This window comes from Pseudonaja textilis, chromosome 2 (genome assembly GCF_049901715.1).
Source record: "Pseudonaja textilis isolate UNSWEBS1 chromosome 2, rPseTex1.2, whole genome shotgun sequence".
Classification (NCBI taxonomy): Eukaryota; Metazoa; Chordata; class Lepidosauria; order Squamata; family Elapidae; genus Pseudonaja; species Pseudonaja textilis.
In genome coordinates, this window is record NC_141991.1 from 224,307,207 (window position 1) to 224,324,138 (window position 16,932).

General features: G+C 36.6%; 1 protein-coding gene across 1 annotated transcript in view; it reads left to right on the forward strand.

Moving 5' to 3' along the window:
* Nucleotides 1-16,932, forward strand: part of ARHGEF28 (Rho guanine nucleotide exchange factor 28) — a 139,508-nt gene that overhangs the window by 10,620 nt on the left and 111,956 nt on the right. The window contains exon 2 of the mRNA XM_026718072.2: nucleotides 4,460-4,503. Within this exon, the coding sequence (XP_026573857.1) occupies nucleotides 4,460-4,503 (44 nt within the window). The remainder of the gene's footprint in view (nucleotides 1-4,459; nucleotides 4,504-16,932) is intronic.

Genomic DNA, 16,932 nt, shown 5'->3' on the forward strand with positions numbered 1-16,932 from the left:
CTAATGGAAAAAATACATCTTTGTTTCCTATAAAACCTAACCGACTTAATTTCCATGTAAACCCAATTTCATTTAGGATGTGTCTGCCCAGTAACCAATCCCATGCCTATTCTTTCTTATTGTAGTTTCCTATGTGCTAGATTAGAAATTGCATGTGAGTAATTTCTTCAACATGCTGAATCATGTAGAAAAGCAACTCCTATTAAATAGAGATTGCTGCCAGAGTACAGCTATATAATGAATTCAAAATCAGTACCTTTCCTTGTGAAACAAGCTAACTTTTCTAAAGTGTCTCATTCAGAATTTTCAGAACATGTTGAGGTTACTTTTAGGAAATAACTTCTGGATCGGCTTCTTGTTCAAAATGACTGCTAAGGAGACACACCAGTCATATATATTGGAATATTACCTGCTCCCCTGCCCCCCCTTCATTAAGCCCCTTGTTGTCTAGAATGCTTGGGCTTAAAGGAATTCTTGGAAATATAAATGTTCCTTGAATTTTGCAATTTATTAGCTCTTCATTCTTTAAAAATTAAGATCCCTTTATTATTATTTTTAAATGTAAAGGGGCAGATGGGCACAGTCTGATTGTCATTAAGAGGGGTGCTATGAACATAGCAGAAGTTGAAAAACATCCATTTTCCTTTGTACATCACTAGAGGATTGGGGAAATTTCCTTACCCCCAACTAATCAGGTACTGATTCATTCCTGGGAAGAATATTTTAGAGAGCTATATACAGACCCCGACTACGTAACTAAGGAGCGTCAAATTAGTTTGGACCAAACTCCTTATTGGCCCCCAGTTACACCAGGAGAGATATCCCGGTTGACCAGTATTGAGGTATTCCCCGTTAGGAGAGTGAGTGCACTCAGGGAAATGTAGTGAGAATGGTGTTGAATAACACACATCCAGCATACAGATACACTGAATAGTAAAATGTAGGTTTTACTTCCAGTAAATGGGTAAACAAATTCCAACAAACAGTCCAAATCATACACGGTTAAAGCAGTTAATATCAGTCCAGGGATAATCCAAAAACGAAGTTAAGTATCATAAACAAAGTTCAGTAAATGGAGTTTGCTAACAGTTGCAAGACTCACAACAATCCAAGCAGAACGACAACCAGGCAATATGGCAAAACAGGAAATGCAAAGAGAAAGAAACCACATTTCTGGCTCCATCTTATGGCCATTGGAGGAACCTCAGCCAATCACAATTACAGCATTCTCTTAAAGATACAGTATTAAATTACTATCCTGGTTTATATATTTCCAACCCAACTGTTAGGTGACTATCATTCCTAACAACCAGAACGAGCTAATAAGGCACCAGGAGCTGATAATGTCCTGCCAGAAATAATCAAAAAGAATGCCAGTTGGTGGGCTCCACTTTTAGTCTCTCTGTTTACATTTAAAGATAAAACGGGCTGTATGCCAAGAGATTGGGGAGTAGCAATTATCACACCAGTTTATAAAAAAGGTAATAGAAATGATCCAGGCAATGATAAACCTATTAGCCTTCTGAATGTTATTAGTAAATTGTATGCCAATTTCTAAACTATAAACTTCAGGATTGGCTAATATCTGGGGGGATAATCAAAGATGAGCAAGCTGGTTTTAGAGAAGGAAGATCATATTTTGGTACTTCAACATCTGTTTCAAAAATACATAAAAAAAAAATCCTCGCTTTTTGTGGCCTTCCTTGATTTTAAGCAGGCCTTCAACTCAATATCCAGGAACACTCTCTGGGAGGAATTAAAATGCACTACCATCAATAAGCGCCTCCTTTTCCTCATACAAAAATTGTATGCTAATTCCACCTTGAAAGTGAGGTGTAATCCTCAAGGGACTTTAACCGGTTCAGTAAGGGTACAAAAAGGGGTACAGCAAGGTTGCATCCTGTCCCCCTCCCTTTTTAACTTCTATATTAACTCCCTGATCAATCTCTTACAGAAGTCTGATTTACATCCTCCTAATGTAGCACAATATAAAATTCCAATTCTCCTATATGCCGACGATGCTGCTATAATTTCACATACTCCCATAGAACTGAAGACAGCAATTATGGCAGCACTTGAATATTGTACACAGAATAAGCTGGTCCTTAACTTTGACAAATCAAAAGTTTTAGTTTTTGCTAAAAGACCTAGACAATACTCCTGGAAAATAGAAGGACATAGTTTAGAACAGGTTAGGACATTTAGATACTTCGGGGTGGTTTTCCACTCACAAGGAACATGGAAAGCACACCTGGATCACACATTGCAAGCAGCCTATAGATCCTCAAATGCAATTAAACATTTTTTTTTACACCGGTGGAGGGCAATCAGTACTTGTGGCCTCAAAATTTTTTGAGGCCAAAACATTGGCACAAATTCTATATGGGGCACAAACAGGAATCCTTGTAAAAAAAGACTTGCTAGAACCTATACAAACCAAATTCTTGCGAGACATCTTAGTTGCACCCAAAGGAATTCCAAATGTCCAGTTAAGAATCGAGACAGGCATGCCTCAAATTGAGGTAAGAGCTTGGAAGATGGCGATCATTCATTGGCTAAAAATGCATTTCTTTCAGAGGGACTGATCCTGCTAGTACTGACTGATAACTACCCCTCCCCCTGGAAGCACAAGCTGGGCTCCTATGGGCTCTCACCAATTTTCTTAATGTCCCTAGACTTTGACCAAGCAAAGCAAGTAGTAATCAATAGAATGAAGGACATGGAGTTGCAAGAAGAACTAAATAGGTTGGCTTGCCACAGCAGGGACAGAATCAAACAGGGAGTGTGGGAATCGGCAAGATATCTAAATGATCTAATCTTCCCAAAACAAATCATAGATTTCTTCAGAGCCAGATTTAATATTTCCCATTCCTTCAGGGCAGGTGTAAGAAAACACCAATAGCAGAACGGGTATGTATATGTGGTAAAGGAGAAGTTGAAGGTATCTCGCATGTTTTATTGTACTGTGAGTTATACAGAGTTTATAGGTCATTGTATATTCTCCCCTTAGTAGAGAGATTGCCAGGGAGGGCAGACAATTTTTAAGTAGGCTTTTTCCTCCAGGACTCAAACCTGGCTATTATGCGTGCAGTGGTAAAATTCTGTGTTACTGCAGTGTCTACAAGAAAAAAATTGATTACAGAATTATAGCTGTCAATTTGTGCCAATTTTTGGAGATAGAACAATCTTTGGAAAATGATATTTACACACCTACTTATTGGCTCTCCACTTATATAAACTAGGGAGTGACCCTAACTGTTTGAGAACATGTATTTTCTTAACAGGGATGTTTTTATCCACTATTAATGTATTATAATGTGTCAGTACTATTTTTTTATATATATTGTAAATACTGATGACTATTGTTGGTCTAAGACCGTAATAAAGTTATATTCTTCTATTTTTCCATCTACCTTTGGAATGTTAACTATGAAACTGTTCCTGTTTCAACTTTTCTTTGCTTTACAGACCTGCAAAGATCATAAATGTGAAGATTGATTGTAAAATTACTTTTTCATCACTGTTGTAACTGTGAATAGTTGCTAAATGAGGCAATTGCTAAACAAGGACTACCAACAATAAATTTACTGTTGCATAAACTGTCTCCAATCACAATTTCTTTGTCAGAGGATTATAGCCCTGAGGATGAGAAAGAGAGCTGGGAGAAAATTATCTATATCTGGTTATATTGTTAATTTTGGCTGAAATATTGAAGGTTTGAAAATGAATGGAGGCTGTGTTTACATTTAAGAAAGTTTGAACATAATAATATTAATTCTTTTGTAAGAATTCTCAGTAACTATTTCCTAGCAAAATCAATGTTTTTAAGGAACATGTGAGGAGAGGCAGAGTATACTATGGAGTCCAAACGGCTTTATTTTTTTTTATTTTTTTTAATATTAGCATTTCAGATGTCATATTTGTGTCAGTTTATTATTTTGCTCACAAAGGATTTAGCTTGTCTAATGTGTTTTGATAGCATTATCAAAATATACTCTTTCAGATTTTTTAAATAATGGCAAATATAGTTACAAAATTTGAATTATTTAGGTAATTATTATTTTTCATTAATTAGGTATTGTCTTGTTTCTGTTACATAAACTGTGGGTTATGTAATGTTTCATTTATTTAAATTGCAAGCATTATTTGGTGAGTCTCCAAATGGAAAGTTTATTAAACTTATTGGCACCTGGATGACCTTACATAATGCAAATTCAGTTAATTTTAAGTAGTTTTTGTAAAAAAAAAATGGTTGTAATGGTTGCACCTGTTGTGTTTTCCTTCTTATGGAGGATAATGAAAAAAGGGGCTGCTTTTACAAATGTATGGGACAGAGAATTGCTCATGGAACTCTTCAGATACCATGGTGATGGTCTTAGTATCTTTGACTATCCACAGTATAGTATCAATGCTTTGCAATTAAGTGTGCGATAATTATCTTGGTTTGCTCTATTTGCAGATGCTGCAATGATGGAATTGAGCTGCACTGAAGCACCTCTTTATGTAAGTTCCACAACTTTAGACTTATGCCCTTTTCGTTTGTTTTGAATAGAGGCTTATTGAAAGGCGGCATGAATGAAGCAAAATATTGTGTCTTGCTTGACAGAATCTGAAAGCTATTGAATGCTGCTGTCTCATTCTAACTGGGCCATGCCTTTTATGTGCACTGTTTCTCATTGTTCTTGAGGTAATTTTCAAATTGTGGTATACAGATATTTGTACTTAAAGATAATATAACCTAGTTTGTACTTAAAGATAATTTAAACCATTTTAAAGTTAAATCATATTAGGACAGAAAATATTTAAATCACAAAATATAGACATCATTGCAAATCTACCCATTATCTTAATAGCTCCACTCAAATGAAGAACTTCAAACCACTACTTCATAGTGAAAAGCTACTGCTTGGATAGTCCATGATATAATTGGTACCATTAGAGCAGAATTATTACCCCCTTTATTTCTCCCAGCACAATAAGCAGGAGACACTCAATGCAACTGGGCTAATTTATAGTGTGATGAAGTGAGTAAAGTAACAGGTATTACAGGAGGGCCTATATAACCATTAAGTTTGGAATTTAAAAGAATGAACTATGCATGGAATGGATGAGAGGAGAGCACTCTCTGGAGTTGAAGTGATGGTAGACTCTGAATTAGGAGTATCTTTAACACACATACATTTATTTGCAAGGCTGCTTTGACAATTTTTAAAATAATGTTTCTTACCATAGTGAAAATATGGTTTAGAAAGGTATGTTTCTCCAGAAATGTAATCTGATATTTAGTGCATGATTTTTTCTTGCTGTATCTGCCTCTTTTCTATTTTTGTAATTGAGGTTGAATTAAGCTAATTTTAATAGCTCTGAGCTTTAATGGTCTATGTATACTTGAACGGCAAGATGCAATTTTTATATGAATAAATTAGTTCCTGTAGTTCAAATAGGGAAATGTAGGCAAAAGTAACAAGATACCAAATTCTGATAGAAGTCCTGCGACTCTGTTGAATGACCATCTAATATCTTCATTCTTCCCTAGCCTGATATAATCAAGGATTTTATCAGATTAAAGAAATTTTAAAGCACCTGCTTTGGAATAGTTGCAATTTTTCTGGGGATTAAAAAGAAAATTTAATGTAAAAAATGAATGCATGTTTATATTTCATTGTATTTTATAAGAAAACATATATTTATAAAAATAGATTAATTAAGAACTTATTTTTAATCTCTAAATATTTTTAATGTGTCTATGTTGAGAGAAGTAAATTAACCTGTATAATCTTTTAAATTTGACTTTAGTATTTTACTTAATTGATGTATCTTAACATGAAGATACACTCTAGATGTGTTAGGTTAATGGTATATTATCTGAAAGTAATGGCAGATTGGGGAAGGCTAATCAATCAGGCTTGGTTAAGGTATCAGTTCTAAATGCATTCTACTAGCAAGAATGACACGCTAAGCATAATGGTTCAATTCATATAGATGTTAAATCAGGGTTTGAATCATTTTTGAATCATGGTATATGAAGCAAGCCATAATGGTCAACTGTGTTGAATTACAGTTCTTGCAGTCTTTTGCCACTGGCCAGCAAGATGTTGAAAAACAAAATGCTCTTTAATGGATGATAAATTAAGAACAAACAGATCAAATTTTGTACTAGATAACGGTTGAAACAAGTCATGAGCTTGACTGCTAAATGGCATTTTTTGTGCATGACATTTTGTTTTTTTGTCGTGATTTGTATCATATCCTTCAGAAACTACCTGCAGCAGATCACAATTGACCATGATGGCTTAGATGGCATAAGTAATAGCCCCAAAACATCTAGATGGTAGTAGAAGTGAAGGGAGGGAACCATCTCCACTAGATAGAGTGAAATGTGGAAACTTTGTTTTGATAACATAATGGAATTAATATCTACCAGTAAATGATTGGGGAATTGTTTATAATTTATTACATAGAGAGTAATACTGTTGATACTACAATTATTTTTTAAATATGTAGCTTGACTATACTGCTGTTACTTAGGTTGTTGACTATATTTTTAAATCAGTTACATTTCTGTTCAAAGTTGTATAAATAAGAAAAGAAATCCTGTGGTAAGATGGGCAGCCAACAGAATGTCCAGTAAAAAGAAATAGAATAACATATTATAATGATGAGTATCCTTTGAAAATCTTGGATCACAAAATCCATCATTCCTAGACTAGTAAGCACAGCCAGTGGATCAGAGGTGCTATTCAGCCAGTTCTCACTTACTCGGGCGAACTGGTAGCAAAAATTTGGCGTGGGTCGCCGAACCGGTAGCAACATCTAGCTGGCCACGCCCCCAACCTGGTCGCCCAGTTTCCGCTCACTCGCTTGCCCCACCCACCCGATGCTCGCTGTCCCAGTTTAAAGGAGGACTGCTCCCCTGCCTTAGCCATGCATTTCCAAGCAGCCACTTGAAAACACATGACTGTGGGCGGAGCAGCGGTCCGTTAACCTGCAAAACTGTTCCAAGGCTGGATTCTTCATGGATACTAGAAGTATCGCTTCCCCTTGTGAGTGAAGTGCCTGGAGCGAGAGGGAAAGAACACTGGGGGGAATCCAGCCATTGGGAAGTTTGCAGGAGCTTCAAATGCAAGTCCGTTTATCTGCAGAACTTCTCTAATGCTGGATTCACTTCCCCTTGTGAGTAAGGTGCCTGGAGTGAGAGGGAATGAAGGCTCACAGGGGTGTGTGTGTGTGTGTGAGAGAGAGAGAATGAGAGAGAGAGAGAGAGAGAGAAGAAAGAAAAAAAAAGAGGAAGGGAGAGAAAGAAAGAGGAAGAAAGAGAAAGAAAGAAAGAAAAAGAAATAGGAAGAGAGAGTGTGGTGTGTGTGTGAGAGAGAGAAAAAGAAAGGAAGGGAGAGAAAGACAGAAAGAGACAGAGAAAGAGAAAGAAAAGGAAATAGGAAGAAAGAGAGAGAGAGAGAGAGAGAGAGAAAACTCTGTGCTAGTATTTTTAATTGTTCCATTATTTATCATGTGTTAATATTTTACACTGTCCCCACACCTAGAGTGATTCTACTGCCTTTCTTTTGCCCAGGGCTACCACATATTTTTCAGGGTTTACATGCATTCAATGTCTATGGTCCAGAGCATAAATACATGTGTGTTTAACAGAGTTGAAAGGGAGTTTGGAGGTCTTCTAGTCCAATCCCCTGCTCAAGCAGGAAAACAGGATGCCAAACTCTGAGTAGAGGTCCTGGGAAAGGTGTCAGAATAACACTTAGAAGGGACTTTTGGGGGAACCCTATAACATTTCAGAGAAATGATGTCCAGTCTTTTAAACATTGATTGATCACCCAAAACTTCTGGGGACAAGCAGGTCCACTGTCAGAAAGTTTCTCCTTAGTTTTAGGTTGCTTCTCTCTTTGTTCAGTTTCCATCCATTGCTTCTTGTTTGCCTCCTGGTGCTTTGGAAAATACATCCCCCACTTTCTTTGTGGTAGCCCCTTAAAAGCCTGTTGCCTATATCACACTCGTGAGTAAAGCATGTGAGCCATTTTCTCCTTTCAGTATTCCATGAAAGTACATCTATAGCATGCAGATAATAAAGTCAAAAAAGGTGAACAACATTTTTACAGAACTATAGATAAGTTGAGGCTGGGTGACAAGGAATGGCTGGGAGGGGAGGGGGCCAGGCGAGGCACCCCTTGATGTGGGTGACATTGACTTGGCCATGCCCACCCAGTCACATGACCACCAAGCCATGCCCACCAAATAAGCCACGCCCACAGAACCGGTAGTAAAAAAAATTGAATTCCACCACTGCAGTGGATGATATAATATGTCATCAAATTTTGAAGGAACTGTGCTAGGGAAGATTATATCAATATACAAATAAATGTGAGCAGCCTGACAAATAAATGTGAGCAACCTGACCTTGTATAAAAAGGCAGATGGAAATCAGTCACAATTGTGTTCTATTGATGAAACAGCAATAGCCTATGCCAGAAATGCCTCAGTAATTGCCTTCTAATGTAGTATAAACCTCTTGGGATTCCTTCCATTAGAGAAACTCCTGCCTTATTAGTATATCTTCATGGGAAACACAATCAAGTTGGTATTTAAATCAGACATAGAGAGTAGTTCTTTTGTCTGTTTTCCTTGAATAGATTACTGACTTACTGTGTTTGGCTGAAATCTTATACAGTACATTTGGAGTTTAAAGATTTGAATGAACCACAAGATTTGTGTAAGAAGGAGATGGTGAAAATAATCTACTTGAGTTTCAATCTTTTTACAGCATGGCATAGAACTCATCAGAGCATAAAAAGATGATACACATGTGAGTTCTGTTTTATTTGGGGGAATATAGAGGGAGAGAAAGATAGTAAGGTTGATGATTTCATTTGTCAATACGGTACCCAGCAGAAATCAAACAAAATACCATTTCAATTTTCACTTGCTCAGTAAAGTAGTGAAAATCTCAACTTAAAAGCTGGCAAGGGAGTCACTGAAGGATGAACATATGAAATTCAAATTACATTGTTGAACATAAGGATGCCAGGAATGTGACATGCATATAGGTTTGAAATCAACAGGGTTTTAACAAATGTCCTTTTTGTTTGGCGGAAATTACATGATGCCTGTAATATACTAGTTATATGGTAGTATTAGTAAATTGTTTGGGGATGTAAAAATGGGGGTGGTAGGACAGTAACACATGTGTTGGAAATAAATTCATTTGCTTTTTAATGTACAGACTATGATCTTACTGAAATTAAGTGCAAATATTGTGCGTTTTCATTATTTCTGAGGACCATTTATATTCTAGAGACAAACTATTTAAATAAATTCCAGTTGATGTCTCTTCTTAGTAATAACTTTTGTGATATTAACCAGGAGTGGGATTCAATTTTTTTTAACAACCGGTTCTGTGGGCATGGCTTGGTGGTCATGTGACTGGATGGACATGGCTTGGTGGTCATGTTATTGGCTGGGCGTGGCCAACTCAATTTCACTCACATCGAGGCACCATCTCCTCGCCTGGCCTCTCATGACTGTGGGGATGCTGCAACAGTCAGTGCCATTGTAACTTTGAATGATCACTCCACACAAGCAAAGTACCAGCAAAGGAGGGAAAAAAACTCCAGAGAAGTTCCAGAGACAGGAAGTCTAGTCCTGCCAAGAATGTAATAAGGGTTAACAGAGAGGCAGTTTCTGTAAGCAACACCAGAATGTTTCCTTACTGCCTTCCTTACAGGATTAGGCCAGTAATTTCTTCTAACAACCAGTTCTCCGAACTGCTTAGAATGTTAACAACCGGTCCTAGCGAATAGGTGCGAACTGGTAGAATCCCACCCCTGATACTAACTGAGACAAAGCATGGAATTTAAATCACACAAATATTCTCAAATTTAAGATTTGGAAGTAGAAGAGCATTATGTCATAATTTGTGAATTTAACTTTTGTTTTTCAGTTTTTTTAAATTTCACATTTACAATATAAAAGTTAGATCTTTTAACAGGAAATAATGTAGTGATCTATCTTTTTCAGTGTTTTGTTTTACTGAACTGTAGTAATGCTAAACTATAGTATACTATACCAGACAATTTGGTGCAGGTAAATAATTTGAGACAAATCAATCTATTTACAGCATAAAGTTAAAAAACTTTATATGTTAAGGCATTTTTACTTGTTTGACATTTTAAAATATGATAGCATTTTAAATTCTCACATTCATTTGGCAACAGCAATGATGGCATGTCCTGAAAATGTGAATGACCTTTCAAAGCCATTTTAACTTGGAAGATCTGGTCAATCTTATGCCTTGTTGAAATGAATGTAAACTTGCATAAGTTCAGAGGAAAACTTGATGTTGCACTGCTAGCATAGCAAATAGTATTCATCTAATGTGTGAACCAATTAAAAAAGCTCTTTTGTCAAATGTCAACATACTTCTAGACTAAATGACAAAACTTCATAGTTAGCTATTAGGTGATATGTACAATCGCTTTATGTTCCTTCTATAAATTGAAAAGTTCTTTTGATCTCTTTGTATTCTGCAAATAATCTTTTCTTTTCCAATCTTTCCTCTGTTGGCTTTAGTTGACTCAAGGCTAAGCAAAATAAATTAGTTCCTAAATGGATGCCTTTAATTCATTTAGTTCCAGGGAGCCCATCTTGGTTTGTAAACTTTAAAAATTACAGTATAACCTTATGCTACCCCCAGATTGGAGAAGGCTGTAGTATTGTTATTGTTTAGTTATGAATGATCAAATTTCACCAAGATCTTTCTTGTAATCTCTCTGTTATTCAAGCAGAATATATTTTATTACTAGCCCTACCTAGCAATACAATTTAAATAATAAATATGCTAATGGCATCATGTAAAAATACAAATGTTTATTTCAAATAATATTTATAGTTTCGAAAGATTTATATTCAAAAATTAATCTTTTATAATATGTAGCCATATGCATATGTTTTTCTAATCAAATTATTTTAAGAATGCCCTTTTATAGATTCAACAGAAATAAAAGTATATTCAGATTAAAGATGTGTTGCATAATTTTTTCTTTCTTCTTATCTTGCATCTTCTTTTACCTTTTTTTCCTGATCTTTATTTTCATTTGTAATTTATATTACAATAAACTTTAATAAAGTATTATTATTGGTATTGCTTATTTGTGTGTGTGTGTGTGTGTGTGTGTGTGTGTGTGTGTATGTGTATGTGTATAAAGTTAATCTGTGTTAAGATGTGCAGCAAACAAGCAAATAAATTTCTGAAAGTGATTAAGAAATAAGGTTCAGTGAACCTTATGTCCATATAGGCTACAATATGAGTTTGGTTGAAATCCCTTGCCTCCCAGCTACTCAACTCACAAGTCAACCACAAAAACCTCAGTTCCCGCAGTCTACTCACAAGAAGCAGCTGTTTTAGCCTGAAAAGTGGGTGAAATCATAATCTCTCCTTTTTCTGGAGAGACTTTGCCAGATGAACTTCACTGTCTGGCTGCCGATTCCTGCCACAATGCTCCTTCTGGTTCATTATACATTTTTACCTGAAGTCAGGTAAGACAATTTCTGAATAAAAGGTAAAGTGGTTTTAGAATTGAGATTTATAGCTCTGGCTGTAAAGCCTGATGAAAAGTTAGTCTGCTATTAGACATGAGGCAGGCCTCAGTCCAGCTCATTAGCCCTGCCAAGAAATCAGACAGGAAACAGGATTAGATGAACTAATTCTACTTTATTGTAAAGCCAAATTAACAGAATCTTGCAAGTCTGAACATACAAACTTCCCGCTGCCCTTTTAACTGCAGCAAGTCTTTCCTAAGTTTCTTTCTCTGACACTTTAAGCCACTGGGAGCTCCTGTCTCTCTTGTCTTATTGTTTCCTAAGCAGCATCTCTTTCCCTCTTTCGCCAAGGTCAGTCACACAAGCTGCTTGAACTGTAGTAATAGTAAGTCATCCAGAATCATTGAGGAGTAGATGGCATAGGAATGTGTAAACAATAAATAAATAGATCTGTTCTTCACTAAAAATTTGGAAGCATTCCCTAAAGTATCCCTGTAATAGTTCCATATTCCAGTGCATACAAAGGTAGAATATTTAAGAATTAGCATTTAATTTCATCCTGGACTTCTTTGATCAATCCTGTATTCCGCTTCAGTGTACTTATATTAAGCTTTGATTTGGGAGACCACAGAGACCTCTGATGAATACAGTGACTGGATATTGATAAATACAGTGAATGATAATATTAATTACGAAATATTTTGATTGTTGATTATATGTAGTAGAGCTTGAAAATCAGTTTTGATCTTTGGTTTGTTCAAAAATTCTAGATAATGCGTTTTGTCATAGCAAAGTTTCTGTGGTAACATTTTGTGAGCCATTGCATTTAATTCTAGACTTGGAATAACCTTGTGACAATTATCTCTAGCAGTGATTTTTCAAGTATGAAAATATTAGTAAGCTTTATGTTAAATATCTCTTTGAGGACCTTTGAAACTATTCTGCCTGGTGCTTCAGTTTAATTATAACTTAATTAGAAGTGTGATATATATAGGGAACTGGTTTGGGACTCTTATGATTTTAATACAAATATAGATCTGAAATCTAGTATATATACGTAATTTGGTGCTAGGCTAACTTATTTAGACAAGTTGCATTAAAAGCAAACAATCACTTCCTAAGCACTAGATAAACACAACTGATAATTTGTGAAATATACACTGGAATAAAGTATGGAATTGCAGAGAGCAGGACAAAGACTGTATCAAGCAAGAGGGAAAAATATGATTTCCTTTAGTTGAACTCTCTGTATAGAAGAAAGATTTGCATATCTTGTTTTTTAAGGAAAAATCCTGATTAATTAAATCCTAATTAATTAACTGGTTGTTCTGAACTGACTTGTTTAGCTTTTCACTACACTAATAATTTACTGGGCATCATAAATAAAAGAGAGGCAGTTTTTTTTAATGAAAAGCCAGTATGGAACACTTCAATCCCCCAGTAAATTCTGCCACTGATCTTCAGTTTTCCATTGTTGAAAAGGGATTTTTAAAGACTGATTATGTCATGAAAGAGTTGAATTGTAATAAATAAACCAAGAAATTTAATTTTATTCCTTTGACTTGAATTGGGTAGTTATCTTTAAATTATTTTTTACTTGGCTCCCTAATACAAGATTGCCTGTGATAATTTCAATAGAGTAGAATAGAATACTTTATTGGCCAAGTGTGATTGGACACACAAGGAATTTGTCTTGGTGTAAATACTCTCAATATACAGGTAAACTCGAAAAATTAGAATATTGTGCAAAAGTTCATTTATTTCAGTAATCCAACTTAAAAGGTGAACCTATAGACTCATTACATGCAAAGCAGGATAGTTCAAGCCATGATGTCTCATAATTGAGATGAGTATGGCTTACAGCTCATAAAAACCCCAAATCCACAATCTCAGAAAATTAGAATATTGTGAAAAGGTTCAATATTCTAGGCTCAAAGTGTCCCATTCTAATCAGCTAATTAAGCCATAATACCTGCAAAGGGTTCCTGAGCCTTTAAATAGTCTCTCAGTCTGGTTCAGTAGGAATCACAATCATGGGAAAGACTGCTGACCTGACAGTTGTGCGGAAAACCATCACTGACACCTTCCATAAGGAGGGAAAGCCTCAAAAGGTAATTGCAAATGAAGTTGGATGGTCCCAAAGTGCTGTATCAAAGTCCATTAATAGAAAGTTATGTGGAAGGGAAAAGTGTGGAAGAAAAAGGTGCACAAGCAGCAGGGATGACCGCAGCCTGGAGAGGATTATCAGGAAAAGACCATTCAAAAGTGTTGGGGACTTTCACAAGGAGTGGACTGAAGCTGGAGTCAGTGCATCAAGAGCCACCACACACAGACGGATCTTGGACATGGACTTCAAATGTCGTATTACTCTTGTCAAGTTGCTCCTGAACAACAAACAATGTCAGAAGCGTCTTACCTGGGTTAAAGAAAAATGGAACTGGTCTGTTGCTCAGTGGTCCAAAGTCCTCTTTTCTGATGAGAGCAACTTTTGCATCTCATTTGGAAACCAAGGACCCAGAGTCTGGAGAAGGAATGGAGAGGCACACACTGCAAGATGCTTGAAGTCCAGTGTGAAGTTTCCACAGTCTGTGTTGATTTGGGGAGCCATGTCATCTGCTGGTGTTGGTCCACTGTCCAGGGTCAACGTAGCCATCTACCAGGAGATTTTGGAGTACTTCATGCTGCCTTCCACAGACGAGCTTTATGGCGATGCTGACTTCATTTTCCAACAGGACTTGGCACCTGTCCACACTGCCAAAAGCACCAAAATCTGGTTCAATGACCGTGGGATTACTGTGCTTGATTGGCCAGCAAACTCGCCTGACCTGAACTCCATAGAGAATCTATGGGGCATTGCCAAGAGAAAGATGAGAGAAATGAGACCGAACAATGCAGAAGAGCTGAAGGCTGCTATTAAAGCATCCTGGTCTTCCATAACACCTCAGCAGTGCCACAGGCTGATAGCTTCCTTGCCACACTGCATTGAGGCAGTAATTGCTGCAAAAGGGGCCCAAACCAAGTACTGAGTACATATGCATGCTTATACTTTTCAGAAGTCCGATATTGTTCTATGTACAATCCTTGTTTTATTGATTGCATGTAATATTCTAATTTTCTGAAGTTGTGGATTTGGGGTTTTCATGAGCTGTAAGCCATAATGATCACAATTATGACAAATCACGGCTTGAACTATCCTGCTTTGCATGTAATGAGTCTATGTCATATATTAGTTTCACTTTTTAAGTTGCATTACTGCAATAAATGACCTTTTGCACGATATTCTAATTTTTCGAGTTTCACCTGTTCATAAAAGAAAAGTTACATTCGTCAAGAGCTGAGAATCATCAGGTACAACACTTAATGATAGTCATAGGGTACAATAAGTAGTCAAATCATACTAGAAAACAGTCAATATAAATTGTAAGGATACAAGCGACAGTTGTGAAATTATTGATCTTAATAATATGAATTATAACTAAAAATTAATAGAACAATAAAATTGTTGCAATAATAGTCAATAGGAAATTGGTACTGTCTGTACTGATGATATTTTACTATGTATTTATAGATCTCTTTCCCTATACACATCCAATAGTGAGTAACATATCTGAGATGAAATGGATACAGTTTCTAAAATTTTCTGCCATAGAGAATAGAGGAGAATAGAAGAAAATAGAATAGCAGAGTTGGAAAGGACCTTGGAGGTCTTCTAGTCCAACCCCTTACTTAGGCAGAAAACCCAATACCATTTTAGATTAATGGTTGTCCAATCTCTTCTTCCAGTGTTGGAACATTCACAACTTTTGGAGGCAAGTTGTTCCACTGATTAATTGCTCTAATTGTGACGTAATTTCTGTTTAGTTCTAGGTTGCTTCTCTTCTTAATTACTTTCCACCCATTGCTTCTTGTCCTGCCTCCAGGTGGTTTGAGGAATAGCTTGACTCCCTCTTCTTTGTAGCAACCCCTGAGATATTGGAATGCTACTATCATGTCAGCCTTAGTCCTTCTTTTAATTCAACCAATTATACCCAATTCCAGCAACTGTTCTTTATATGTTTTAGCCTCCAGTCCCCTGATCATCTTTGTTGCTCTTCTCTGTGTTCTTTTTTTGGAGTCTCAACATCTTTTTTACCTCATGGTGACAAAAGCTGGCTTTAGTATTCCAAGTGTGGTCTTTCAAAGTCATTATAAAGTGATATTAACACTTCAGGTGATCTTGATTTTATCTCTTTGTTAATGCAGCCTAGAACTGTGTTGGCTTTTTTTTGGCAGCTGCAGCGCACTGCTGGATCATACTTAAGCGATTATCCACAAGGACTCCGAGATCCCTCTCACAGTTATTACTATTAAGCCAGATACCGCCTATACTATACCTGTGCATTTGGGTTTTTTTTGCCTAAATGTAGAACCTTATTTTTTCACCATTGAATTTCATTTTGTTAGGTAGAACCCGATGTTCAAGTCTGTCAGGATCCTTCTGTATCTTAAGCCTATCTTCCAGAGTGTTGCCTATTCCTGCCAGTTTCGTATTGCCTGCAAATTTGATTTAATCTATGCCCTCATCCAGATCCTTGATGAAGAGGGTCTAAAACAGAGCCTTAGAGTACCCCTCCAAGTGTAAGGCATCCAGAAAGTATCCATGATATCAATCACTCTGAGACATTTTCTTTCCAGTTGATTTATTTAGAAACAAATCTGGCATGTCAAAGTCAATTTCCCAAAGTGAAACTTTTTCGCACGTTACACAGAATCCACCTTCTCTCCTCCCTTCTCTCCTCCCACTTCTACACTTCATAAATCATGAGAACCAATTAACTGTCACTGGAATTTCTTAATGCGACATACAGAATAAACTTGAACTTTTCAACTTCTGCAACTCTCTTAAAAAAAATGTGGCAGCTGAATTTCAAAGCTGACAGGCCTTGAAAACTCCTCCTCCTAAAAGAAAAGGGAAAAAAACACATACAGGGTTAATACATTGTCCTAAACCCCCTCTCCCGCCTCCACGAGGACCCTTCGGTTTGTGGGGAAAATCCTCATGGAGTTGGTTAACCAATTGATCATCATGAACATCCCAACTCTTTACCCAACTAGCATCTGATAGGAGGTATCCTTTCCACAAGACCAAATATTGTAATCGGCCACTGTGTAATCTAGAATAGAGAATTTTTCGAATCTCATAATGTGTTTCCCCCTGTATCATTAACTGTTTAGGGGGAGTGATTGGCAGTGGTCTTATCATTGATGCAGTAGCTGGTTTTAGTAAATTACAATGGAACACCAGATGAATTTTCCCCAATAGTCGAGGAAAACTTGGACAGTGACCAGATTGATTATTTTTGAAACAAACCCAAGAATTTGGGACCCAGCTTCTTACTGGGCAGT